The 25,769-nt window shown below is 37.8% G+C and overlaps 1 protein-coding gene across 39 annotated transcripts in view; it reads left to right on the top strand.

Annotated features, from left to right (window-relative positions):
- Positions 1-25,769, top strand: part of MADD (MAP kinase activating death domain) — a 68,846-nt gene that overhangs the window by 30,320 nt on the left and 12,757 nt on the right. For 10 of the 39 annotated variants that reach the window (XM_072929928.1, XM_072929922.1, XM_072929921.1 and 7 more), the window contains 20 exons: positions 1,065-1,166; positions 2,065-2,103; positions 3,124-3,183; positions 3,640-3,742; positions 4,786-4,972; positions 5,142-5,292; positions 7,675-7,881; positions 12,660-12,713; positions 15,727-15,824; positions 16,165-16,248; positions 16,692-16,850; positions 18,263-18,371; positions 18,916-18,978; positions 19,359-19,479; positions 20,581-20,686; positions 21,738-21,848; positions 22,735-22,842; positions 22,933-23,097; positions 24,235-24,307; positions 25,202-25,308. In XM_072929928.1, the coding sequence (XP_072786029.1) occupies positions 1,065-1,166; positions 2,065-2,103; positions 3,124-3,183; positions 3,640-3,742; positions 4,786-4,972; positions 5,142-5,292; positions 7,675-7,881; positions 12,660-12,713; positions 15,727-15,824; positions 16,165-16,248; positions 16,692-16,850; positions 18,263-18,371; positions 18,916-18,978; positions 19,359-19,479; positions 20,581-20,686; positions 21,738-21,848; positions 22,735-22,842; positions 22,933-23,097; positions 24,235-24,307; positions 25,202-25,308 (2,207 nt within the window). The remainder of the gene's footprint in view (positions 1-1,064; positions 1,167-2,064; positions 2,104-3,123; positions 3,184-3,639; positions 3,743-4,785; positions 4,973-5,141; positions 5,293-7,674; positions 7,882-12,659; positions 12,714-15,726; positions 15,825-16,164; positions 16,249-16,691; positions 16,851-18,262; positions 18,372-18,915; positions 18,979-19,358; positions 19,480-20,580; positions 20,687-21,737; positions 21,849-22,734; positions 22,843-22,932; positions 23,098-24,234; positions 24,308-25,201; positions 25,309-25,769) is intronic. The other 29 variants (XM_072929940.1, XM_012574149.5, XM_041716603.2 and 26 more) reach the window with 10 other exon arrangements.

Raw genomic sequence — 25,769 nt, 5'->3', positions numbered from 1 at the left:
AGCTACTGCTTTATATATTCTTCAGTAAGAAGGACTTTGGTTTTGTGGTTAGCCCCTTGAGTTGTACGGCACTTTAGGGCGCAGATCAAAAATTTCTTATGTTTCATTTAAACAAAGCATTGTATAATTTTATGAAATTGATAAAAAAATCTTACAGTAATATGCCTTCCATGCTGCCATGTTGTGTACTTAGGTGCAAAATTCAATTCCTTGACTACCCACTTTCAATTATATTTTAATAAAAAAAACCACAGGTGTGGAACATGAATCTAGACTCTCTTAATGAGGGACAGAAAGCATGGCCACTTCAGTCTTGGGCTACAGTAAAAAGCAGTGAAGGAAATTTGTAGCACTGGGAAAATATATTAAATGTTTTGGTAATTTGACTGTTACTAAAATAAGGCTACAAAAAAACAAAGAACCAAAGAAAATTGAAATAGTATGTTGACACTTTAATAATTTGAAGTGTTAATCAGCTCCTTTATCTAAATGTGATGCTTTCAGGCTGTCTACAGGCTTAAGCAGATGAGAATGCATAATTGTGTCCTTAGGATCTGCTTGTACCAGGAAGAATGTGTGTTTTTTCCTAATAAATTAAAAGCTTATATTTCAAAGCATGGTTCCATGGCAGATTTACAGTGTTTCATAAGACACAGTGAACAGTTCTCACTTCAGAGTTACATGTTTTGCAAATCTTCTGTCATCCTGTTTTCTCATGTGGCCCAACCATTCATTTGTTCCCAAAACCAGGATCAAACTAGAAGGTAGACCTAAGATGTTCTGATCTAAGTGCAGGAAGACAGGAAGATTTTGCTGTTACATTTCAGCCTGGAAGATCCAAAATCAATTACTGTAACACAAATGCTAAGACATGTTTTTTTACTGTTTAGAATAATCTGATTACAGATGTGGTTGCAATGTAAATGAGGTCATGTAATGGTTGTGAGACTTTTGGGTAATAAAGAACTTAATCATTAAGGATCTGAAATAAGATGATGAATTGCAGGATCTTTGGGTGTGTGCAGTGAGCAGTAGGCATTAATTGTTTTTGTCTTCTGTCATAGGCAGCCTGTACAGAAACCACAGCACAAGTTTCAGTCTGTCCAACTTGGCCTTACCAACCAAAGTTGGGAGAGATAAGAATACTCCCTTTCCCAGCCTGAAAGGTAATAATTTTTTCCTTTGTCTTCTACGCCTTTCTGAGGTCCTACCCCTAACAGGAATCCTGGGAGTGATGTTTGGGTAGTACCTGTGTTAAGGAGCAAGATAGGAAATTTTTTTCTTATTTCTCGGTCTTTTTTCCCAACAATTGTTGGGATGGGGAGTGTCCAGCCTAGGCTGAGTTGACAGATAGAAAACAAAACCAACGTTCATAGTGTATTTTGTTTCATTTTATTTTTAAGTACTGAGTATAAAGAATGGGTGTGGTAAGCACATTTCTCTCTGTGCACCTCTATGAAAAAACCTGAGAGGGAGAAATATGTGCTTACCACAAATGGGAACCAAGAGGTAGGTCCTGCTTTTGTGCTGCCACTATCTTCATGCTTAGCCATAGGTAATTTATAAGAGTGATGATACTGCTTTTGTAAATGCAGTATCCTCCCATGGAGACTGCAGATTATGCAGATTATGTGAGTTTCAAAAGTGTTTATCATCTTTTCAGATTGCTAAATAAAAAATCAAATTACATCCATGCTTTCAGTTCTCTGAGAGTGAAGATTAATCCCTATCTTATGTGCACAATCTTTTCAGTCTTTTCATTAGACCATCTCTTGTTAGTCTGCAGTTTCATTAGGTAACATGTCTGAATGGGCATTAGAGAAATGGCCCTCACACCATGGGTGTTAGACAGCCTGGTCATCCTTGTACCAAATGTAATATCACAGGGGTGACTGAGCTTGCACTGGTCTCATAGTGTTGAGACCTGTTCAGATGCTATTTTGAGGCAAGGTTTTATTCTGCCTTTTGAGTTATTCTATCTGATTAGAACTTACTGCTTTTATTTTAATGTGTTGATTTTTTTTTTCATTTATTTTTTCCTTCTCATCACTTTTATCGGTAAAGATTACTTTAATCTGGAATTGGGAAGGGATGTGGATGAAGGTTGGTATGATGTTTTGCTGACCTTTGACCTTGTAGAAACAAAGACCAAAAGGTGGATTTTGTGTTTCTGCTTTGGACTTTGTTTTTGAGACAAGTAGTCATTCCCTGTGTGTAAAGGGAGGAGTAAGAGGACTGGTAGGGTGAAAACACTAGCAGAGACTCTGCACAGCTGTTTTTGACAACCTTTTACCAGTTGGTTATGTTTTTATGTCCAGTTGTACTGGATACAAAACATGCTTCATGTCAGGGTTGTTTCATGAGTAAACTTAATGACTGATTCCATGCATTGGAAGAAAACAGTGATGGGGTTTCCCATTCCTCATTCATGCTTTGTGCCTCATGTTCTGCACTTTGGTGTTCTTTTCTTGACTATTTTAATGCTGTAGGACCTTTAATGTTACTGTGCAGATATGAGAATGGGATTTCCATGGAGTAGCTCAGTCTGTTTTATGCATGTGCAAGTGTGTGTTTGTGTGTGTGTGTGTGTTCATTTACATGTGCATGCTGGCTCAGTGGGATTCCCACTGGGCACTTCAGTGGTTTTTAGGTATTTTTGTCTCTGTTGTAGAGATACAAAGTTTCTGCATTAACTTGTTCTTGCCAAGTGTGTGTTTCTAACTGTAATGGGAAATGATGCTGGGACTCCATTTCATTGCTGCTGTTTGACCACTTTCCATCTTCCTTTTTAATTTTTATTTCATGTGCATCCATTGATACTTTTTCCTTGGTGATGCAGATGATTTTTGTAGTGCCATTCAAATATAATATGTGCAATAATGTCCTTGAAGATGCAATACACTGGTTCCACGATGCCAAATTTCAAGTCAAGCACTATCTGTTAAGATAAGTTATTCTGGCCCTTGTGGTCTTGAGCTTTCAAACATCCTTCCTGCTCTAGTGTCATTTGGGTTTTATTTTGAGGGAGGGCTGGGAAGAAGCTCATAGTTGGATTCTTTTGATGCTGACAGTGGGGAGTGTAGATATTTCAGTACACTACTAATTGTATATTTTGTGTCCCAGTATTTGGGTTAAATACTATAATGGAGATAATTACTGAAGCTGGCCCAGTAAGCAATGAAGGTGGGTTCCCTACAGCATGAGCTGTGCATGATGTAACAATTTCCAGCATTCCCTGTGCCTGACTTCGGGCTACCTTTCTCGCTGGGTAACCAGTACCACATGATCTATACTAGTCACCCTCAATGCATTATGCTTTTACATATAGTGACTAATTTGAAGATGGTTTTTGTTGTGGAACTGCATGCAGAGCAGCCTAACTTTTCCTGCCTCTCACCTCCTGCTCCCATTACCATCTCTTTTTCTCTCTGCATTACTCCCATTACTGTTTTCTGCCGATGTGTGATGCTAGAATATGATATATGCTGCCGCTTTTTTGGAGTTTCCATTTTGTTTGAAGTCTGTTACCTGTAATTTGAATAGGTGTGTTAGCCAACTTTAGTGTTGCTTGTTACTGTCGTGGTATCAGTTTGTTTTCTTCCTGCCCTTTCCTCTCATTCTGTTTCCTCCCCTCTTTAGGAAACAGACGGGCCCTTGTTGATCAGAAGTCTTCGGTCATAAAGCACAGCCCAACAGTGAAAAGAGAATCTCCATCACCTCAGGGACGATCTAGCAATTCCAGGTAATATTTTTTCCTGCTTTTCAGGTGTACAGTGTAGTTAGAGTGGCCTCCTACCTGGCCAATGTTTTCTCAGAAGTCTAGCTATTGAAAACTAAATACTACTTTTCTGTTGCCCTAGACCTGGACATGTTATTGTCTAAGAAGATTTGGGATGGATGTCTTACAGTTAATAGTGCACATGCTTATTTTTCTGTGCTCCAAATGTATCTTCCTTCTGTCTGAGATCCAAAATGTACTAGGTTTCTACTTTAACTCAGTAGTTATTCTTTCTGATTGAGTGTTCTGAACAAGGTGATCTAGCCCATTGGGTTTTAATGCACCATGAGGGGGGATCAGCTGAGTCAAATGAAGAAGTTTGATTCCATAAATTCATCTGAAGTGCTTTTCTCAGCCTTGGGAAGGGACTCAGAATGGTGCAAGTAAACATTACCTGACCTGTGCCTGTGCTCTCTCCTCCCTTTCTTATGTAGCAGTCATGTGTAGAGTGAATTTATTTTGATCTACTGGCTTTGGAGGACAAGTAAGAAGAACAGTAACTGCAGTTCAGACTGGGGAATGCAGTAGGTTGCACAGGAGTTTCCTTCTTACCTTTCCCTCTGTGGCAAAAGAAGCTGAGCAAACATGTGCCCCACAAAACAAGTGCCGTGGCTGCTGCAGTAATCCATTGGTAGTGCTGCACTTCCTCTTTCAAACAAAGCCTACAACTCAGATGTGGGGGCTATGGAAGAAGGTTGAGCCATAAAAAAATTCTATGGATGTGCTGTGAAAGTGAAAGGTAGAGCAGTACCCTAGAGGAGCTAGAGGAAAGCCTGATTATGACTTTTTATAGGAAATAAAGGATAAGAAATAAAGTACTTGATACTATACCTATGGAGCAGAGCTTGAACTGTGTGCAGTTACGGTAGCAGCAGACAGAGCTAGATTTCAACTACTGTTGATAGGGAAGGTACTTCTGTGTGTGCCCTGGCTGTAGCTCTCTTCCCATGCAAGGCAAAGGAAGCAGAGATTAACTAACTTTTGCCTGCTTTTTCTGCATGTATCAGTGAGAACCAGCAGTTTCTGAAGGAGGTGGTGCACAATGTTCTTGATGGGCAAGGCGTTGGCTGGCTGAACATGAAGAGAGTCCGACGACTGCTGGAGAGTGAGCAGCTCCGTGTCTTTGTACTGAGCAAGCTGAATCGCACCATCCAGTCCGAGGAGGATGCTCGACAGGATGTCATACAGGATGTGGTCAGTGCTGAACTCAGCAGGGTCCTCACACTGGGTGTCTGCTGAGGCTCAATTCACAGGAAGTTTTTGTCAGTTGTGAAAAGCTGGTTTTACAGCAGCTCTAGAATTTATGTTCTTGACTTACTTTCTCACATCTGAAATAGCAGCACTAATGGGGATTTCATTGCAGGAGATCAGCCGCAAGGTTTATAAAGGCATGCTGGACCTGCTGAAGTGCACTGTGTTGAGCCTGGAGCAGTCATATGCAAATGCTGGCCTGGGAGGCATGGCCAGTGTTTTTGGCCTGCTAGAGATAGCACATACTCACTACTATAATAAAGGTAAGAAGAGTGTTCATGAGAATACAGTGTTCATGAACTATTGGGAAGGTAGCTTGTTTTGTGCCTTTTGATATTTCAGGGCTTTTCCAGCACTTCCAAAATGGTGAGAATTGTAGCATTGTTACTGAAGCCTTATAAAGCTTGAAGCCTGTTTTGTGTTTCTTACGTACGTGTTACTGGACCAAAGCAGAATAATGGCCATACTGATATTTAATTGAAAATGGAAACTCTGCAGTGAGATATAAAACCTGGCACTTCTACAGCTGAAGTGGAAAGTCTGGGAATGGGGACCTTCAGCTAAAACTGTCCCAGTCACAGTCTTGGAAAGTTGTTGCAGGCAACCTCAGTAGGGAGGGAGATGCTTGTAGTGTGGTACCATTTGAGACTTATATTTCACCAACCACATTGCACTGTACAGTTATTCTCATACAACTAAACACTCTTAGAGAAGAATGTTTGAAAACATCTCTTTATTTTACAGCCGTTTCTTAAGAATCTGATTCTTAACACAAAGTAAGAAATTGCATGCTAAGAAAGAAAGCAAAAAATGACAAAAAGATAAATCTTCGCTTAATATCTGACTTTTCTGTAATCTCAAATGAGGAAAAGTTACTTATTTTATTGTAGCAGAGGAGTAGCATCTACTAAACCCTTTATAGTTGGTGTTCTGGGTCTTGTATCATAGATTTTTTTTATGAGTTGGCTTAGATACACCCCGTGTTCCTTTCCAGTCATTGTTGGAATGCTGAGGAAGGTAAGGAAGGCTGTGCTAGTGGAACAGTCCTGAATGTGGAGAATGGTAATTACAAGCTTTTAGTCTGACCCTGATTTCTAAGGAAAATTGGAGTGGCTGATGTAAAACTCAGTAGTTTTAGAGTGAAGAACAAATAGCATAATTTGATGATAAGTAGAGTTTTCCCAGTAAACTAACTGTGGTCATGACAGTCAAAATTTGGTGCAAACTTCTAAAAACTCTTCTCATTATTACATAACATCTTAATTTGCAGTCAAATTTTAGCTGTTTAGTATGTTTTACTTGTTTTCAATTAGTTGAAATTAGTATTTATTTCTAAGTATGTTTTATAGAGATTAGTCCCTATGTTTACATTATTTAACATATAGTAATAAACTAGTAATCTGACAAGACATGATGGATATTGCTTATTTGTCTAGAGTAAGCTAAGTCTTAATAAAGCATGGTTGTGATTAAGTTATTATAATGTGGTCAAACTAAGGACTTGTTTTTAGGAACAAGGATAGTGGGAGGTATATCCTAGGAAGCAGCCTCCTGCTGCTGTATGTGAACTTCCCTCTATTTACTGTGTCTGTAAAAACTGGGAAGAGGGGCACTGTGTGTCTGTGAATACACATTTGGAATGCAGATACTGTATAGTATCTTGATGTATCAGTAACAAGACCCACAAATGAGGTAGTACTTCCAGTTCTGGTATTCACATCTTGCAAAGTTGAGGAGGTTTCTGAAAGATCTGCAAGGAATTGGGGAAACACTTTTGCTCTGAAGGATGGAGGTGTTCAGTCTGTGGAGTGTTAGGTGTTGATTCTTTACAGTTACTGTCTAAATAGAAAGGTTTTTTAAGATAGCAGAATCTTAAATCCACTGAACAAAAGTATCACAAATTCTAGTGGTAGCACAGATTTAGATAATGGGAAATGAAGTTTTGACTATTGGATTCATCAGGTATTGGAATCGTTTGAGCAGGAGGCTCTTTATGGAAAACCTGGTTTTAATTATTATTTTCTGAAGGTTTTGCTGTAGTTCAAACTGTGGGGTTTGTTACAGAGAAATTCTCCAAACTGCCTTTAGGGGCATATGGTTATAGGAAGTCTCAGAGACTGATGGAAGAGCTATAGCTGATTGGTATTTTTGTTTTGTTTTGTTTTGTGTTTTTTTTTTTTCCCTGACTGAAGTTTGATTTATTGAATTATTATTACCCATGGAACTGATTACATTTGTCATCTTTGCACTGTGAGAGGAACTTACTTATCTTCTATAAATTGCACTCTTGGTAGTTTAGGCAGAGTTGTTTAATTTTTCACAGTTTGGCAGAGGAGATGCTACAGTTACTGTGTCAGAGAACATTCCTAGGTTTCAGATATACACAAGTGAGATACTTGAGTATCCCTAAAACAGTACTCTGGCTTTCTCCTCTGCTGTTTCCACCAGTGTGTCAGGCTATCAGCAATCCATGTTGGCCTTTGGCAGCAAATGTGGCACTGAGCTGTTTTAGTGCCAGGCTTAATGATTTAGGTGAGACCATCTGTCTCATCTTTCTTCTCCTGCTCTCATTTTATTTTTCCTTAGGTTTCTTTCTATTTATTTATTTATTTATTTACTCTCAACACTGTTCTTTTAATTTAAAGAACCAGAAAAGAGGAAACGAAGTCCTACAGATGGATCTGTCACTCCAGTTGGCAAGGATTCTGCGTCATCCCCAAGAGTGGAGCCAAAACCTGCGATGCAGCTGCCGGTACCTCAGCTAATGCCAAAGCCACCGAGCCCTGCAGGCAAAGGGCCAAGGGAGTTTGACACAAGAAGTCTGAAGGAAGAAAATTTTATTGCTTCCATTGGTGTGTATTGAGGTGCATGTGAAGTGCAGGGGGGACTTCTGGTTTGGACTTAGGTTCTATTTGCGTTCTCTTCATTTTAACACACTACATTGCTACTGTAACATGCTTCATTTACACCTTGGATCACAAGGAAGAATCATATATGTTTTCACCCTACTCTTGGATAAACTATCCACTGCAGTTTTCCCCCAGAAGCTGTCTAATCTTAATTGTTTCTATATTTCATTACATCTTAAACAGCCTTATTTTTTGTTCTGTGATTGCTGTTTTCAAGCAATGGGAAATGGCAAAAGAGGAACAGGGACAGCAGGACTTCAGAAAGGGCAGCTGTGGAAGGGAAACGTGAAACAAAAGTTTTCTGTCTTTGCTGGATACCTGTGAATTATGTAGATTGTATCCTGATATAAGTGGGATCCAAAATCTGCTGTTTGTTAACAAGAAAATTTCCAAAAAGGGTTATAGTGTTACAGTTTTAGTGAGCAGGACTGATGAATTTTCCTTCTTTGCAATAACAAATAGAATGTGCGTTCTTCTAAACAGTATCTGCTAGACTAGTCACTGGAGATTTTCCTGTTTTACTCTTAGCTGGCTAGCTTTTCCTTATGTCTTGGGAAGAAGTTTGAAGTAGGATTTTCAGAGCTGTTTTATTTAAAAAGGGCTTTACAGACTTTTTTAGTGGAGGAGAAAGAAAAAAAATTACTTTGATTGGATCCTGTGGGCTGTGGGTTGTAAACAGGAGAAGTACCATCAGCATATGAGAAATTTTTTGTCAACTGCAAAAATATGTTGTGTTAAATTATAGACGTTGCTTCTTACAGCCTGTTTAAAATATTTTTGTGGAATCATTGTGTGAAAGATTATTCTTGTGAAAATGGGGTGCTGTGAGGATTTATATGTAGTTTGTGGCATAAGACAAGGGAATGTGTGTGTTGAGCAGCCAAGTGACAGGAGTACAGACATACATTCTTATACACACATAATAACTGCAGGCTGTCTGCTGTCGAGTCCTGAACTGGTACTGAACCCCTCTGACTTGATTTGTTTTCTGTTTAAAGAGGTAATCTATGGAGGCAATTGCTCAGAAACTAGTCTTGCACCGTACTTGAAAAGCTGTCAGGAAGCTGAAAGAGTTGCAGATTCCGATGTCCAGTGTTTCCGTTAGTTATTTGGTTTGCTCTGGATACGTCATTACTTTTCTGTAGAAGAGAAAAAGGAAAGTATGCTTCTGACACAACTAAGAATAAACCAGGGTCTAGGACAGTTGTTCTTTTAAAGAATGAAGAGAGATCTTTTGATAAGATTGCAAAGACTGCTTCTTTCCGTTTGATGAAATTAAAGCCTCATAGAAATGGAGATAACAGACATCAGATAGTTCCTGTTTGTGATGCATCATAAGAACTGCTTTCCAAAAGAAGTGCTATGCAATATGTCATGTTAGCTACTGTTGCCAGAATATAAGCCTTAAACAATTCGCAGTCTTCAAGGACAGGCAAAGGTACATTCTCATTGGTGGTTCTGATGTTATGATGGTTTCCACTTGTCTTTTATGGAGCTAAATTACAGCAAGAATATGGTTTTACCTAGACTGACAAAGTTCAAAAGACCTGAATGTTTTTCCTGAAGCCTCTTCTTCTAACTGCTTTTGTCTTTCACCCCAAAACATGAACTGGTATGCAAGTCACTTTTTAGAAGATTGCTGTAGAAACAGTGTAGTCTCCATGTTAATTTGACTTGTGTGATCTACAAGTACAGGTTGTTTCTCTTGTGTTGCAGAGAGATAATTTAAAGCTGCTTGCCTATTATGCTTCCTTTATATTCTGTCATAGAAACTTCATACCAAGACAGCTTCAGAATACAGGATTGGCCTGAGTCATGGCACAGCTGTGAAATGCAGGTGTTCTCATTCAAACTAATTTATTTAGGGAAGAGCATTTGGTAAACATTTACATCTTGCTGAAATACCAACTTATTTGTAAGTAGTTCCATTTAAACATGGGGAGAAAATGGTTTTATGTGAGGATGATCCAACACTAGAACAGGTTGCCTGGAAAGGTGGTAGATTCTCCATCTGTGGGGAAAGTGAATATCTGAATGGACATGGTCCTGTGGCAGACAGCTTTACTTGATCCTGCATTAAGAAGGGAGATTGGACTAGATGATGTCCTCAGATCCCTTTGAACTTCAGGAGTTCTGTGATTCTGTGAAGTTTGGAAGGTACTTACAGCCTCAGGTTGCAGATATGTAAATAAAAATTTGAATTAATCTCTTGGTATTGTATAGATGAAATGCAAATTGGGCTGCTACCCTTTTTACCCAGATACAGGAGGAAATACTAGAATGAGAAGTCTTCAGAGGGATGGAGCAAAATAATGTACAGCTCTGTGTGCAGTAGTCATGTGTAAAGTGTATGTTAGTGTGGTGATTAAGCTGCATCTCAAATCTAGAGCTGAATCTGTGCAGTTTTCTGGTACTACAGGAACAATGGCCATAAAGTTCACAGGGTTTCCTGTTCTGAGGTGAAGTGGGATGGATTTTTACCACCTGAGCTTTGATCTTGACTGTGCTTGATACCTAATTCCTACCTAGAAAATTCAATGTGAAGATGATGTTTCTGATACTCAGCAATTGCTTACTTCTGGGGTTCTTGTCTTCCAAGGTTCATCACCTGTAGTGTAGATCATCACCTGTAGTGTAGGTCTTTTTATTAGGACACTGGTGGCTTGATAGTTTATTAATTTACCCCTTTACGTTAGTGATAAGATAGGTTGATTGCATACTTTCCACAACTGTTAATGAAAATGTCAGTACTTACTGAAGTTTCCATTACTAGTTTTCAAACAATTGTTTAATCCTGTCAGATCATTTTATTTTGGCTGTTTTTTTTTTTAACAGAAAAGATTGTGCTAAATACTTCATGCCCATCAGGCCCTTTTTAAACCTGCTGTCCTGTTTAGTTCAGGGTCATGTAACAAAGCCATAGGTGTAGTGTTTTATGCCCTGTGAGTTTATTTGAAGTTTTGTTTGCTTTCAACTAAGTAATTGAGAGTAAAATCTAGTCTGTTTTTAATGTGCTAGGATATACTCTACACTAAATTAACAGACAAGTCAGCTAAAAGTAAGTTAATGGCAGGTGTTGTAGCTTTCAGACTGGTAATTTTTAAAGTAAAGCCATATAGACTGAGCATGGAAGAGGCCAGAAGTTTTCAAAGCCCTTAAACAAACAAATTCAGTCCATCTTAGAGATTGTTATCTCTGTCAGTGTATGCTCAGCTTGATAAGCCTGTAGGATGCTGTTTGGATCCCTCAGCAATTTTATCTTATCCATCTGTCTATTTATGAAAGTTGAAGGAAGGAGCATACATCAATCATGAAGCAGATCTAGAAATTGGTCAGCTAGAAGCTGTCTTTCTAACTTTTTCTCCCTTGTTTTTCATAATACTTTGGAGCCTTCCTCCACAGTTGTAACCTATCCTTTTTAATTGGCTTTTTTTAATGTGGACATTTTGCTCAATAGAACTTATTTAGAGCCTGTTTTGCCCTTATTTCTGCTGTTTGCAGTGTGGAATGGGTTTCTAACACATTTAAGTGACCTTTCATTTGTTCAGGAAGTTTTCTTAAAGAGCAGTAAAAGAACATTTTACTTAGTTTTCCTTTCCTTTGCCACTTTTTAAAGAGGATCTTCCTCTCTAGTGTCCCCAGCTTTAATGATGCTAGTGAGAGAGGACAGTGCCTAACACTTGTCAGCTCACCATGTCAGCTTGTAATGTTTCCTTTGGCCAATGGGCCAGCACCTGGAATGATCTGATGTGTCTGAGCAGAAAAGATGACTGCTTTTCAGAGAGTTTAACAGTGTGAGTGATAGAAAAGTGCAAGTGCCTCGTCGCTTTTTTGTCCCAGGGCTAAATTTCAAATTCAGTTTTAAATTAACTTCAGACTCTTTTGGTGGTCTGTGCATTGTATATTCTCTTATGGAATTCGTCCACTTGAGTGCTGTGATTTTGAGTTTTGGAAATTAGAGTGAAGCATGTCTGATATTGTGCTCATTTTCCATTCTCTATACTCTGATAGGAGCAAGTGGATTCAGAGAAGTTCAGCTCTTTACATATAGGACAGGTTCATAGGCAGAGCTAGGCTTTTATTGAGAATGTTGTTAGGTCAAAAATAACTTGTAGACTTTGTGATAGTATGTAAGATATAATGTTGATTAAATGTTATGTTAAGCTATAGTTTAATATTTTTAGAAATGCTGCTGCTGTTTTTGTGTCTTTCTCCTTTCAGTGATATAAACTAGAGACATTAAAATATTTCTGTTAATTAGAGCTTCTGTGATGCCTATGTTTTAGATGGGTAAATATCTGACAGTCTTAAATCCCTTTCTTAGTAAAGGTGACTAATTATTTGTTCATAAGAGCTTGTTTTTCCTTAGTTGATTAACTGCTGTCAAAGCGTGGCCCGAGGAGGGGAGGGGGGACGCACCACCACCACTGTATGAAGTCATCTCTAATGTTTGAATACTGTTACTGAGAGATGATGCAGTGCTCAATACATAACATTGATTTCTTTTAAACTGGTGTTAATTAACCCTTCACCCAGTAGTTGTCATAAAATTCTTCCTTTTTCTTTTTTCTTTTTTTTGGTTTTTTTTTTTTTGGGTTTGTTTTTGGTTTTTTGAGGTGAAGGGGTGGGTTTTTTCTTTGAATTTTTTTACCCATTTTCACCTGTCTGACCAGCTGCTGACTCTTTCTCTTTCTCTCCTGCTTTCAATGCATCTTGGGTAGAATTGTGGAACAAGCACCAGGAAGTGAAAAAGCAAAAATCTTTGGAAAAAACGAGTAAGGAAATTTAAAAAAATGTAGAAACTGACTCCTCCAGCCTCCCCATAACTGCCAACTCCCAAGGTGCAGGGTGAGCTTGCATCTCTGGCACACAGGTTTTATACTCATGAGAACAAAATCTATCAAGAAAATTTCCATTAAAGGACCAAACAAATCTGTTTGCCTTGAGGAAATTATGTTCAAACGTCTCTTCTTTTTTTTTTTTTTCTTTCTTTTTTCCTCCCCCAATTGTTGCCTTCAAAGAAGGAGAAGCAGGTGTTCTGCATCCTCACCAATCAAATAAATATGGAAGAATTTTAAGATACTCCATCTCCTTCCTTAAAAGTTAACACTTGTTCAACAAGTTGTTGGCATGGATATATTGATTGATTAAATGTTACTGGAATGAAGAATTCCTGTTTGTTCAAGCCGTGGGATGGCAAATTTTGTTAACTGGCATCAACCATGAGCAGTCGGTCTACAAAAAGAAATACTTCTGAGGGGGAGAGAGAAGGTGTATGTGAATAACTGCATTTAGTGATGGCTTCTAGAAAATAGCCTCATAATAAGGAATCAACCTGATTTTGTTTTTCATATTCCTTGGTAAAGGAGTAAAATAGTTTGAGGCTGTTGCAGAGTCTAAATCTACACAAATCTGAACATCTGTTGAAATATGATAATGAATAAAATATTGAATATGTATACTCTGCAGGCGCAATACCAAGTTTTGCTCTTTTGGTTGTCACTGTTGTAAATAGGGACATACAACATAAGGGAAACAGCCAGTTTATAACAACCATATTGTGGTAGGTGTTTCCTAACCATAAGCTTAGTTTGTACTTTGCAGAGCTGATGCTACCTATTTTACAGACTGAAAATTGGGAAGGATTAATAGCTGAGATGAATGAGTGAAGATTCCTAACATTCTGACTAGGTCTGGATTTTTAGGCACCTCAGTTAAATACTTCTGTTAAGTACAGATTAGCATGTGGAGTTGGTTCAGAGAGAGAATGGGGCCACTGGGGCACCATTGCAGTACAGCTTATTGTACTTCAGTTGTGAATTGCTACCTGCTGAGGAGGAGTCTGGGAGACAGACACACAGCACATGCACACATGCTCTCCCAAACTGAGCCTTTCAGGTAGATGCCTACATTGGGAGAAGTAAATTGAAGTTTTCGTATTCCATGTGTATTAGACATATGGCTCCATAAAGAAGGGAATGGGAGGTTTTTAAGTGCATGTAAATTGACAGTGACAACAATGTAGTTGTGTCTATTGTGCTCCTTAAACTCAGTTACAGCCCTCAAATATCTGAACTGCTTCAGTCGACTTCAATTCCTTTGAAAGTCAAACTGCCAGAAACATATCTGAATTATGTGTTGGGACAGGAAACTGCTAAATTGCTTAAAACACACAGCTGAAATTTCATGTTATTGCTGTAGTAATGAGATATAAAACTTCTGGCTGTATCAGAACTAGAAATGATGACCACTTGAATGAGTAGATATAGACCTCTAGAAGTGAGCTATGTGTATTTCAGTAGAAAATAATATTCCAAATTCTTAGAAAATATATTTTTAGTTATTTTTCTTCATAAATTCTGTTTATGCTTTTTCTTTCTTAGAGTCTTTGAGGAGTTGATTTACAGCAACTAAGGCATTTGGGTCTACAGGCAAAATACTATAGCAAATGAAGACTACTTTCTGTAAACACTTCACAGGAAGAATTGGTGGTTCAGTAGTAAGCTAGTATGGTCTGCACAGCCCGCTTATGGCTTTGCTATTCATGAGTTTACATATCATCTCAAACTCACTCCCACAAATCTTTGTATATTATCCTTCTCTCTCTCTCTCCTCCCTTCCCGTTTTCTTTCCTTTTCACTATCTTATCTTCTCTAATATTACGTATAATACAAACATGTTCGTAATTCCCAGGTTGTTGTGATCAGTAGTTACATGGGTAGTGGCATTGTTTGCTTAGAGATACTGGCTACAGACATGGGTATATAATACAAATATTCTAGCAGCTGATCATGTGTTCCTGTTACTGAATAGTTGGCAGATATGGCTATGGCAGAAGTATTGCATTCAGTCTCTTCCCTTTCCTGAGAATATTAACATTCTGTGTACAGCCTATAACACACTCTTTTCTTGCATTGTTATTTACTTCATTCAGTGCTTATCCAAATTTCTTTTCAGCCTCTACCTCTCCATCATTCTCCTTTTCTTCTGCCATCCCATCCAAGGACAATAGATGATACGATTCTAGAAGTGCATGGGAAACTGAATATAAAGTTCTTTATCCTTTCTTTCCCTTTTTTGTTTTTTGGATCGTTGGATTAATGAATGCATGACTTAAAAGCTTGCTGATTTCCTCTCTCTCTCCTACCTATGTGATTGCCAACTCTGGAGAGCCATTTGTTAATGTAATTGGGGAATGTTGTGAAGTACAGCATCATACAAGTTTAGTCTTTGAAAATCTTACTGGGTAACACCAATTGTCACTGTTTATTTTCTTGTCATGTGTTGCCTGATTTTTGCCTAGATAGTTGCAGTGGGCAACCAAAAAAACTCAGTCCAGGACTTTGAGCAATTTAGCTGTTCAAAAAAGGATTCTGACTTTTAAGTAAATAGGTATTCTTTTTTATTACCAAGAATTAAAGGAAGTGGCTTCCTAGAGTTGAATGTCAACTGCTGTGCATGTATTATTGTAACTGGAAGCTACTTGACTGTTGTCTGTCCTCTTATCTCTCTTGAATTGCTAAGAAAGGTACTGTTTAATTATAGTCACTCCTGGACTTCAGAATATTTGAAATTCAAACTAATGTTTGAAGACTAGCAGATGTGTTCTGCTGGCCTTGTTGTTTTTGTCAGTACCAAGGAATAATAAAAAATGCATTAAAAATCAAAGAAATGAGGAAGCAAATGTGTTTTCTTGGTACTGTTCCTGCTTCCAATATGTCTGTCATCTGCTTTCTCCTATGCTGTTTTTTCTTGGTACAGTAATTGTTTACTCTTTCTTTTGTTCAGGACCAGAAGGTGTGAAACAATTTGATTTGGGAGAAACAGATGAGAAGAAATCCCAAATCAGTGCAGACAGTGGCCTCAGTTTGGCCTCAGGTTCTCAGGTCAGTGGCTCCTATGCTTGCTTTATTTATGTGGTACGAGACAGGATTCTTCTATTCACTGCTTAATTATGAGAAGACTTCTAGGGTTTGAATATTCTTGAGAGGGTCATTTGGTAAAATTTCTTTACTGCTTTCTCTAGGGAACTGGTCTTTGTAAACTCAAATACAAGACACCATGGTCTTTCTGACACTCATACGATAGTTTCTATTTCATTGGCTAAATAAACTAAGGAAGCATAAGGCATGGGATTCAAGAGCCCAGAAGAATGGGAAGTGATATGTTCTCCTTATGGTAAAAGCTAATGTGACTCTTCTTGTCCTTTTTATGTTTTGATTGCAGAAAAGTGATTTTGACTCTATTCCCAGTGGAGGACCAACAGTTATGGTCCGAAGTACAAGCCAGGATTCTGAAGTCAGCACTGTGGTAAAATATGCCCAGAGTGAAATCTGGATGTGATTGACTGCTTGTTAAAGTGGGGAAGGGCATTTCATGCCTGCATTTCAAGTGGTGTGGCAGCGCAGTGTCACACATGCATCATGTACTCTGTGAGTTCTCTCTCCAGAGCCTCTGAGTGGGTAGCAAGCATGTGTGCCTGACAGAACATACATAGTGCTTGCTTTATGAGCAGATTACAGCCTTCATATATAGTGCTGATATGTATTCCTACATTTTGGTGTGTTAACGGAGCTGGTGGATTGCAACAATTCTATTATTGTGTCTTAGTTTTGTAAAAACCATCTATATAAAATAGAAGTTTGAAAGATAACCTGAGAGAAAAAAAGACAGATTGTTTGATGCATTAAAAATAAGAGCAAAATCTCTGGTGTATTATCTATTGAAGGTAATTGCTTTATTTTTCTCCACAGGTTAGTAACAGTTCTGGAGAGACATTGGGAGCAGACAGTGACTTGAGTAGCAATGCTGGTGATGGCCCAAGTGTGGAAAATGGTGGCAATTTAGCAGGATCCAGAGGCACTGTGTCAGACAGTGAAATTGAGACAAACTCTGCTACTAGCTCTATCTTTGTAAGGGCATTGCAGGCTTCCTGTTTTTTTTTTTAATAGATCTTGTACAGTAATATGTGTGTGCATGTATGCAGTAGGCTCTCTGATTCAGTTCTAAGGGTTAATCAGCAATGACTTACAATATTACAGTGTCAAAGATGTAGTTTTGTCTGGATCCACATACCTTTCTTCATTTCCTGTGCAATAAATGTTTTTTTGAAAGTAGTAGATTCACATCTTGCACCACTTTAGAGACTCTAGTAATGTTTAATATTAATTCAATATTTCTCTCAACCAAATGGACATTTGGTGGGCATTGTTTGTCCTTAACTAAAAGGAAAATTCCCTGTTTCTTAGCAGAAGCTGCTTGATAAAAGAGTGATCCATTTTAGTTTTAGCAACTGTTCTGTTTCTTTAAAGTATTACTTTAATCCTATTTGAAGTGTAATCATAGCTTTCAAATATATTTGCCTAGTTGGAAGATCTGTATGCAGTAAAACCCAAATAACTTGTGAGTGCTTTGTTTTGTAAAGTCCTTGATTATTGTGTATAACCTCTAATATGCATCTTACCAAGAAAATAATTATACACTTGATTTGGCTAAATCAAGCTCTTAAGATTGGTCTCACTGTGTCCATTATTTTGTAATCCTGATAAAATCATAAAAGCCTTTACAGGGTTTTACTTGTAATGTTAAGAAACAAACAAAACCATTGTGTTTCATGGCAGATTTCTACCATGAAAAAGCATGAAAATGATTTAACCATGTCTGCTTCCTTAGTTGCAAGTGGGTGTCCTCTCAGTTACTGAAGAGTCAGACCTTTTTTTTAACATTTATTTTTTTGCATTTTTCTACTAAACTAAATAGAGTAGAACTAAATAGAATTCTAAGAAACCTTGCAAGAGATTTAGAACAAAGATGATGGGTGTATATGATGTGTGATTAATTCAAATACCACACCACAGTTTATCTGGTGGTAGAGAAATAAATGGGCCAGCTTTGTTGTCACAGTTTCTGCTGGCTGGTCATCCCAGATCTCACTCTTCAGGCCAGATGAGATGTAATTATTTGCTTAATGTCCCACCTTTATGAATGCATAAATATGAAATAAGGGGGCTGACAGAAGAAATTCTTTCCTTCAGTCTGGGGCTTGCATTTCTGTTTTGCCTCAGTTTTCCTTCAGGGAAGCACTGTGCCTCCTCTGTGTTTTGATTTCTCTGTTTGCCTTTCTTTGATTTTTCTTTGGCTGACTCTAGATGTTTAAGTGTATTCCACTGCTCTTTGAACAAAACAACTGTTTTGTGAATGTTTGCAGGAGAAGCTTTTTTGAAGTATAGCTTGCAAACTGTGTCTGTGCAGCTGTGCTGTTGCACAAGAGAGAGCCCTGCAGCTTGCAGAGTTAAATGGCCAATACCTCTTGTATTATTTTCAGGCCAAGTCTCACAACCTGAAGCAGAGTGTGAAGGATAGCAAAGGGAGTACTCCAGGGAGAGGTCCAGAGGATGGGAACCAGCGTGTCTATCTGTATGAAGGACTTTTGGGTAAGCTACTTTTTCTTGTAGGAAGGGAATCTTTCAGGTTGAAGTTCAGATGAAATCATGTCTAGGACAGACTGGAATTTTCACTTTCCCTGACACTTTTTTTAATCTCTAACTGTTGTCCATGTTGGTAGAATAGGAAGGCACATCAGACCATTCAGAGTAAAGCCAAAGCTTTGCTGGGGAAATTAAGTAAGTCTAACAGGAGATTGGTGTGAGTGGTGTAGTTTGCATAAAATTAAGTCTGTCCAAGTCTCTTGCTCTTCTTGAATATGAATTCTTTAAACAGTGTGAAGAAGGGGAGAAGGAAGTTACCTATGCATGGAAAGCTAAAATATATCATTTATCTTGAAAAAATATCATTTAGCTTAAGTCACTGAACAGAGGGCTAAACTCAGAATACTAGAGGGCTTCAAGTGTATCCTTGAATTAGGAGTACATTGGCTTTTTTGTATTTTGTCTGGATTTGCTGTTAATCAAAAGCTCTCTCTTCCTGTGTTTTTTCATCCTTCCCATTTATCGTTCCTACCTGCTTGGAATGGTGCAGGTAGGGATAAAGGATCGGTCTGGGACCAGTTAGAGGATGCTGCAATGGAAACCTTCTCTCTGAGTAATAATCTTTTCTTTCCACTTCTCTATGTGTTTGCTGTGATCTGTGTCTGTGTGAGATATTCCTGTCTCTTTCGGGCAGTGTTAACCATTTATGGAAGAAGCTGTACTTAAAGAATAGAGATGAGAGGTGCTTTACTGTGAGGGATTAAAAATACTGTGCCATTAATTAGGATGAGGCATTTGTCTTGTCTTTTCTTTTACACTTTTCTTCAATTGTGATATTGCTTGTGGTTTAACCTTCTTTACATTTTTTAATATAGTTTCATTGTGTGTTGGCTTATGGTATTTTCAAGCAGTGGGAATGAACAGGAATTAATAATGAAGTATCTGACTGGAGTAAACAGAATAAATGCTCAATTTTTTAAATACATTGCATAGGCAAAGAGCGTTCAACTTTGTGGGACCAAATGCAGTTCTGGGAAGATGCTTTTTTGGATGCTGTGATGTTAGAGAGAGAAGGAATGGGGATGGACCAGGGACCTCAGGAGATGATTGACAGGTAAATTCCTTAGTAGACCTTTTTCCTCCTCATTGTTTCACCTGGGGCTGAATAGTAAAAATAGTAGGGAAAAAATTATTTTAATTCTGCTTAATATGCTATTGTCACTTTGATAACCTTGTTACTCTACCTGACTGTTCCAAAGGGAGCCTTTTCCTCTCTCTGCTGGTCAGTAGCTCCTGATGCTGAAATACTTGTCCTTAGTTATGACATACATATTTTTTAATCTTGTGGTGAGATATTTCCATAGAAATGGGTAATGTAAGCATAAGAAAAATTGAATGGATGGAATAGACTAGCACATTAGTAAAGCAAGAGATTTCCGTGGCAGGATGGCTATATTCTGAAATAATAGTGTGTTGACATACAGTGAAAGAATTAAATAGTTCCAGAAATGGCACTTTGAGCCTTCTCAAAATTTCAAGTAACTTAAAGGTGTTTTCACAGCTTGTAGTTAAAACAAACAAAAAAACCCATGAGGAAACCACTCTCTAGAAATGTCTATGTGGTTGCCTAAGGCTTGACTGCTTCTAAAATGTCAGTCTTGACTAACTTCCTCTTCCTCCCCCCAGCTCTGTTAGCAGCTGATCATTCTGTGCTCTTGTCTACCACCTGCAACTCTACTGCCTCCATCCATGCTTATGTGGAACATGAAATCTGGTGACCAAAATAAGAGCTAGTTTGGGGTGCTACTTTCAAAACTATTATTCCAGAAACTGCCTACCTTACTGAAAAATGAGAGTGCCTTGTGCGCTTCCTTGCAGCTGTATTTAAGCTCTAATGCAGGATAGCTCTTGTGCTGTGTTCCTCTTCTGACAGTTATAATTGTCACAGAGCTGAGACTGCAGAGACCAGGAAGCTCTGCAGACCACTAACAAATTGCCCACTGAGCAGATGTTATTTGCTTCAACTAGTTAATAATTAAGGGAAATGTGGAATTACCGATGACAGTGTTGTACTGGAAAATGCCCATTTGACTTAGTGTTTTTAGAGGTTTATTTGCTATATACTTTGCAAACAGTGCTGTGTCCTGTGCCAGTGCTTTAGTGAAGTGGGCGAAGAATGCCTGTGAGTCTGCCTCAGATGTAGCTCTTCTTGCAGGTATCTTTCCCTGGGAGAACATGATCGAAAGCGTTTGGAGGATGATGAGGATCGATTATTGGCTACACTGCTGCATAATATGATTGCTTATATGCTTATGATTAAGGTGACTTCTTGTTCTTTTTAGTAGATTGCTTCTCAGATTTAAGCAGTATATTTTGTTTGTGTTGTCTTGAAACCATACATCTCTGTTTATGAAACTCAGAACTGTGGATAATAAGGGCAGTTTCTAGTAGAAGCTGCAAAGTTGGAAGGCTTTCTGTTACTAGAAAGATAAATTTATTAGAGCTATCAATGGAAGCATAATCCTGCAAACCCAACACATTGGTACTTTAATTTATTTTCTTGTTTTGCATAGCAGAGCCTAGTAGGTTTTAATTTTAGAATATATTGAAAAGTACAATGCTTCTTTCATGCACAAAGAATTCTTATCAAAGGAGGGAAGCAGATTGAGTTTGTTTTATATACTCTTCAACATTAAGGTTATAATGCAAATGTGTTAAAAAATAGTGTTTGATCCAGCTTGAAGTCAGCACTCAAACATAAGTGTGCTGTCTTTGAAGCCTTTACTATCAATGGCTGGCATTCATAGTAGCCTTTTGAAATGGCAGCTGAGGCAGAAATATTTTGCTTCTGATCTTGCCTGCAGTTCATCTTCAGGAAGAACCTTTTGCTGTTTGAAGGCTCTCTGGGAGTGTTTGTTAGAGCCACAGCCTAGTGACCAGGAAGCACATGGTGAAAGAATGAGAACTCTGAAAGATACCATGTTGTGTTGAGGGCTCCACAGCTGTGTAACTTGAGTCTATGCAGAGGAAGAGGTGGAGGAGCTGGTCTGGCCAGTGAGACTCAGGAGTGATAACATGGAGAACTGAGGCTTCTGATGTCAATAGTTGGAAGTGGTGGGTAATGGAACTGCAGCTTGTGTACATGGGCAGGCAGGAAATCTGTTGTGCACAGCATCACTTGCACAGTAGCTGGAAAAAGTGGTGTATGTGCAATGTGGTCCTGTACTGCTGAGTAAAGAGCCCCTAGCATGAGTGAATTGGATATAAGTTGTTTTACTTCTTAGCAATGGAAACCAAGATATATTTGGGAGATTGGAGTTGCCTCCTGTGAATAGAGAGGAGTATGCAACTGTCTGTATATCTGCTTTCTAGGTGAACAAGAATGATATTAGGAAAAAGGTGCGTCGTCTAATGGGAAAATCACATATTGGATTGGTGCACAGCCAGCAAATAAATGATATTCTAGACAAACTTGCCAATCTGGTAAGTAAAACATTGATGAGTGATATACCTCTAGGATATACAGTGGAAGAAATAAATTTCCTGTAAAATCTTATGTATATTCTCTGCAACACTAATTTAAAAATATTAAAAATAATTAATTGAATTTTAAAATGCTACTCTTCACAAGTATAGAATAAAGACTGTGACTATATGACCTTGTTTATAATGTTTTAATGTTACACAGTTATCAGAGCTGCAATACAAACATGTATAAACATGACACTTATGGGCCACAGTTCTGTACAACATCAGTGTTTTCTTAATAACTTTTGTTGTTGGCATGGATCTTTATAATTACTATAAATGTAAGAAGTGTTTCATTTTCTATCAGTTTCCAGGCCACTATAAGACTTAAAGCAATCAGTTTCTGTACAAAAATATTCCCAGTATTCATAGAGAATAAACCTGATGTCCTCTAATGACCAATAAGAATATAGGCTAAAGCTTCACTTAGTAAATCTAGCCAGTTTTTAACACAACCATCATTGGGGTGGACACAAGCTAGGCTCTTTTAAAGGTAATTTCTATCTTTGGAACTTACTTTTCTGCACAGAGAAGACACAAAATTATCTTATAATTAAATGGGGAAAAATCAGACCAGTTTACTGCAATGATACCAGAACTCAGACACCTTGCTTTTCCATACTGAGTATGATACCACGTGAATATTGTATGCTGTGATAACTCTCCCAGTCACATTTGTTGAAAGTAAACTTACTAGAGTATCTTGGCTATGGCTTTGTTCAAAATTGGCTCCAATGAGCTTATTAAATACTGTTAAAAATTCTTCTTTCTTTCATTTATGTAACCTAATGTTTTTTTTTTTCCCAAGTTCATTGATGATTGCATGTGGGTTTTTTTCTAGAATGGACGGGAACTCCCTGTGAGACCCAGTGGCAGCCGCCACATCAAGAAGCAGACTTTTGTAGTACATGCTGGGACAGACACAACAGGAGACATATTTTTCATGGAGGTAGAGACAAGAATATTACTAATGCAACCAGTAGCAGAAGAAATAAGAGGAAAAGCATTAAAAATCTTACATAATATGTTGTACTCCTAGGTATGTGATGATTGTATTGTGCTGAGAAGCAACATTGGAACTGTGTATGAACGTTGGTGGTATGAGAAACTCATCAACATGACTTACTGTCCCAAAACAAAAGTGCTTTGTCTCTGGCGCAGGAATGGTCAGGAGACACAATTGAACAAGTTCTACACAAAAAAGGTTTGTATCTTGTTTAATAGACACAATACTGCAGGGATAACTGCACAGAAAAAAACAAATCCTTTGCATGTCATATTCCATGTTTAATCAAAAAATAGCACTGTCTTTCCAGCACTGGTTACTGAACTGCAATGCTATTTAGCAGCACTGACATCTGAAGCTGGCATTGTGCCCTGTCATTTACTTGAAGACAGTTGTCCACCAGAAAGTAATTTAAGAAATGACATGTAGCTTTTTTGTTAGAAGAAGTATCAGTAGCATCAATATTACTAAATATTGTGTGAGCTTGCAGGCTTGCGAAGATAGTAGAAATATTTCAGAAGATTGATGGGCAAAACCAAAATAAAACTATGCCCTAAGAGTTAATTGTATGGTTTTTGTTCTTAGAATCATAGGATGGCTTGTGTTGGAGGGGACTTTTAAGATCACCTACTTTCAACCCCCCACTGCCATGGGACACATTCCATTAGTCCCACTGTCCATGTCACTGACAAAGGTGTTAAACAGCATCAGACCCAGTACTGACACCCAAGGAACACCCCTTGTCACTGGATTCCACTTGGATGCTGAGCCATTGATCTCAAATCTTTTGAGTTTGTCCATCCATCAAATTTGTTCCTTTCTAGTATAGAGTAGCTCAGCATTCTCTGTGTCCTGTATCTTGGGCTATTGATAGAAATTTTTCTTAAATTTAATTCTGAGATTATGGTTTAATCTCAGAGTTCAAGGACCATTAAGAGAAGAATATGCCATGAGGAAATTAATATGAATAACAAAAAGATAGGTATTATGTGCATGACTAGCAATATTGATTGCTGGAAGCTGAAAGAAAGGGAGGAATTATTTTGATGCTTTATCTACAGTAAGAAACTGCATAGGCTTGGTTAGAATGTGCCAATGCATGAACTCTTCACTAACTTTTGTGGTTAAATGCTATGAAATAGTTTCTCTATCATCTTGTAAAACAAATATAAATGCTAACTAGTAATTAGTTGTGCTTGAACTTGAATAGGCTTTTAGTCATTGGGCACAATATGGGGCTTGTTCTTTTTGTGGAATCTTAGAATTTTGCTGTTCTTTTCTCTCCCTTACTAATTTGGAGAAATAACATTGTATTACTCTTCTTGTATCTGTTAGTGTCGGGAACTGTACTACTGTGTAAAAGACAGCATGGAGCGAGCAGCAGCAAGGCAGCAAAGCATTAAACCAGGTACAAGATTTTAAATGTTGGGAACATTTCTTGTTTAATCTGCAATCAGCAACTTTTTTATTAATAACTTTGAACATAATCTCCTTTTACTTGGAAATCCTGGGGTAACTTTGTGCATCCATGTTCAAGTAGCAGATTGTTGTCTTTAGCATGAGTGTATTTGAAAGGTATTTTAAGAATTGGGCAATAATGTAGTATTAAAAATGTGATTGAAAAGTGTTTGCATTGTGTTAAAAGTCATTCCCCAGAGCTCAGTGGTTCTGCAAGAGATGATAATTTTTCAAAAATAATTTTAAGAACATACTTTTTAGCTGAACTGAATAATGCAAAAGAAACTAGATGAAAATGTCTAGATTATTCACCTATTAATAACCTCTATTAAGTTATTATTTTAATCATATTTTGACATTTTAATTGCTTAAAACAATATGCAATGCAGCTCACAAATACAAGCCTCCTTTGTGCTGCTTATGTATCTGTGCTTAAGACTATGCTCTCTTATGGTATTATGTAATTGCAGGGTCTTACTATGTAGAAATCAAATGTGGCATTTAAAGAAAACAAACAATACTCAAATATGACATAGAATAAATTCAGGACGGACTGACATTGATGTTACTTCATGTTACCAGAATGAAATTTATTACAATTCGTAAAATTCTAGTGGTTCTCAGAAAGCTGTCATTAGAGAATGGACTCACAGAAATGGTCTCTACTATTATTAGTATTATCCTTTTGTTGTGCACATCAATAGGAATTATGTTTTTACTATTTTATATTCCCCTTCCACATACCATAACTCGGCTGACTGCTTTCTGCTCTCTCTCTCTGGATTTTTGTTTTGGTTTGTTGTTGTTTTTGTTTTGGATTTTTTTTTCTTTATTAACATCACAGGCCCTGAGTTGGGTGGTGAGTTCCCTGTGCAGGATATGAAAACCGGTGAAGGAGGTCTTCTTCAGGTCACACTGGAAGGAATTAACCTGAAATTTATGCACAGTCAGGTATGAGGGAAATTTGTGAGAAGACTGAGCATGAAGCTTTCTGCAGCATGCCTTTATAGGTGTTTCCTCTTCCCAGAGTATCAGTAAGGACAGGGGATAGCTTGATGTGGGTCAAAAAACTTAGATATATTTACACTCAAACCCACAAGCATGTATCAATATATATATCTGTGTAAAAACATGCTGCAATTAAATATCCATAGGAAAACTATAGTCTGTTAAAGAAAGATGTTGATACATCTTTCAGCTTCTTTTTTTTTGTGGTCTGAATTGCCTAAGCAGAAAACAAATGTTAGCCTGTATTAAGGGACAGAAAAAGTGATCAATAATAATCGAAGCTGCTATAATGCGTCACACCATGAGTAAATCTTCATTGCATAAGCAGTAAGCCTTAAAGATACAGTGTTTGAATATTGCAGGTACAGAAAGCAACCTTCTGCATTGTATTTAATCTATTCTAT

The sequence above is a fragment of the Taeniopygia guttata genome, chromosome 5, assembly GCF_048771995.1.
Source record: "Taeniopygia guttata chromosome 5, bTaeGut7.mat, whole genome shotgun sequence".
NCBI lineage: Eukaryota > Metazoa > Chordata > Aves > Passeriformes > Estrildidae > Taeniopygia > Taeniopygia guttata.
The sequence above is the reverse complement of the archived record's forward strand: the minus strand, read 5'-3'. Positions and strand labels throughout refer to the sequence as shown.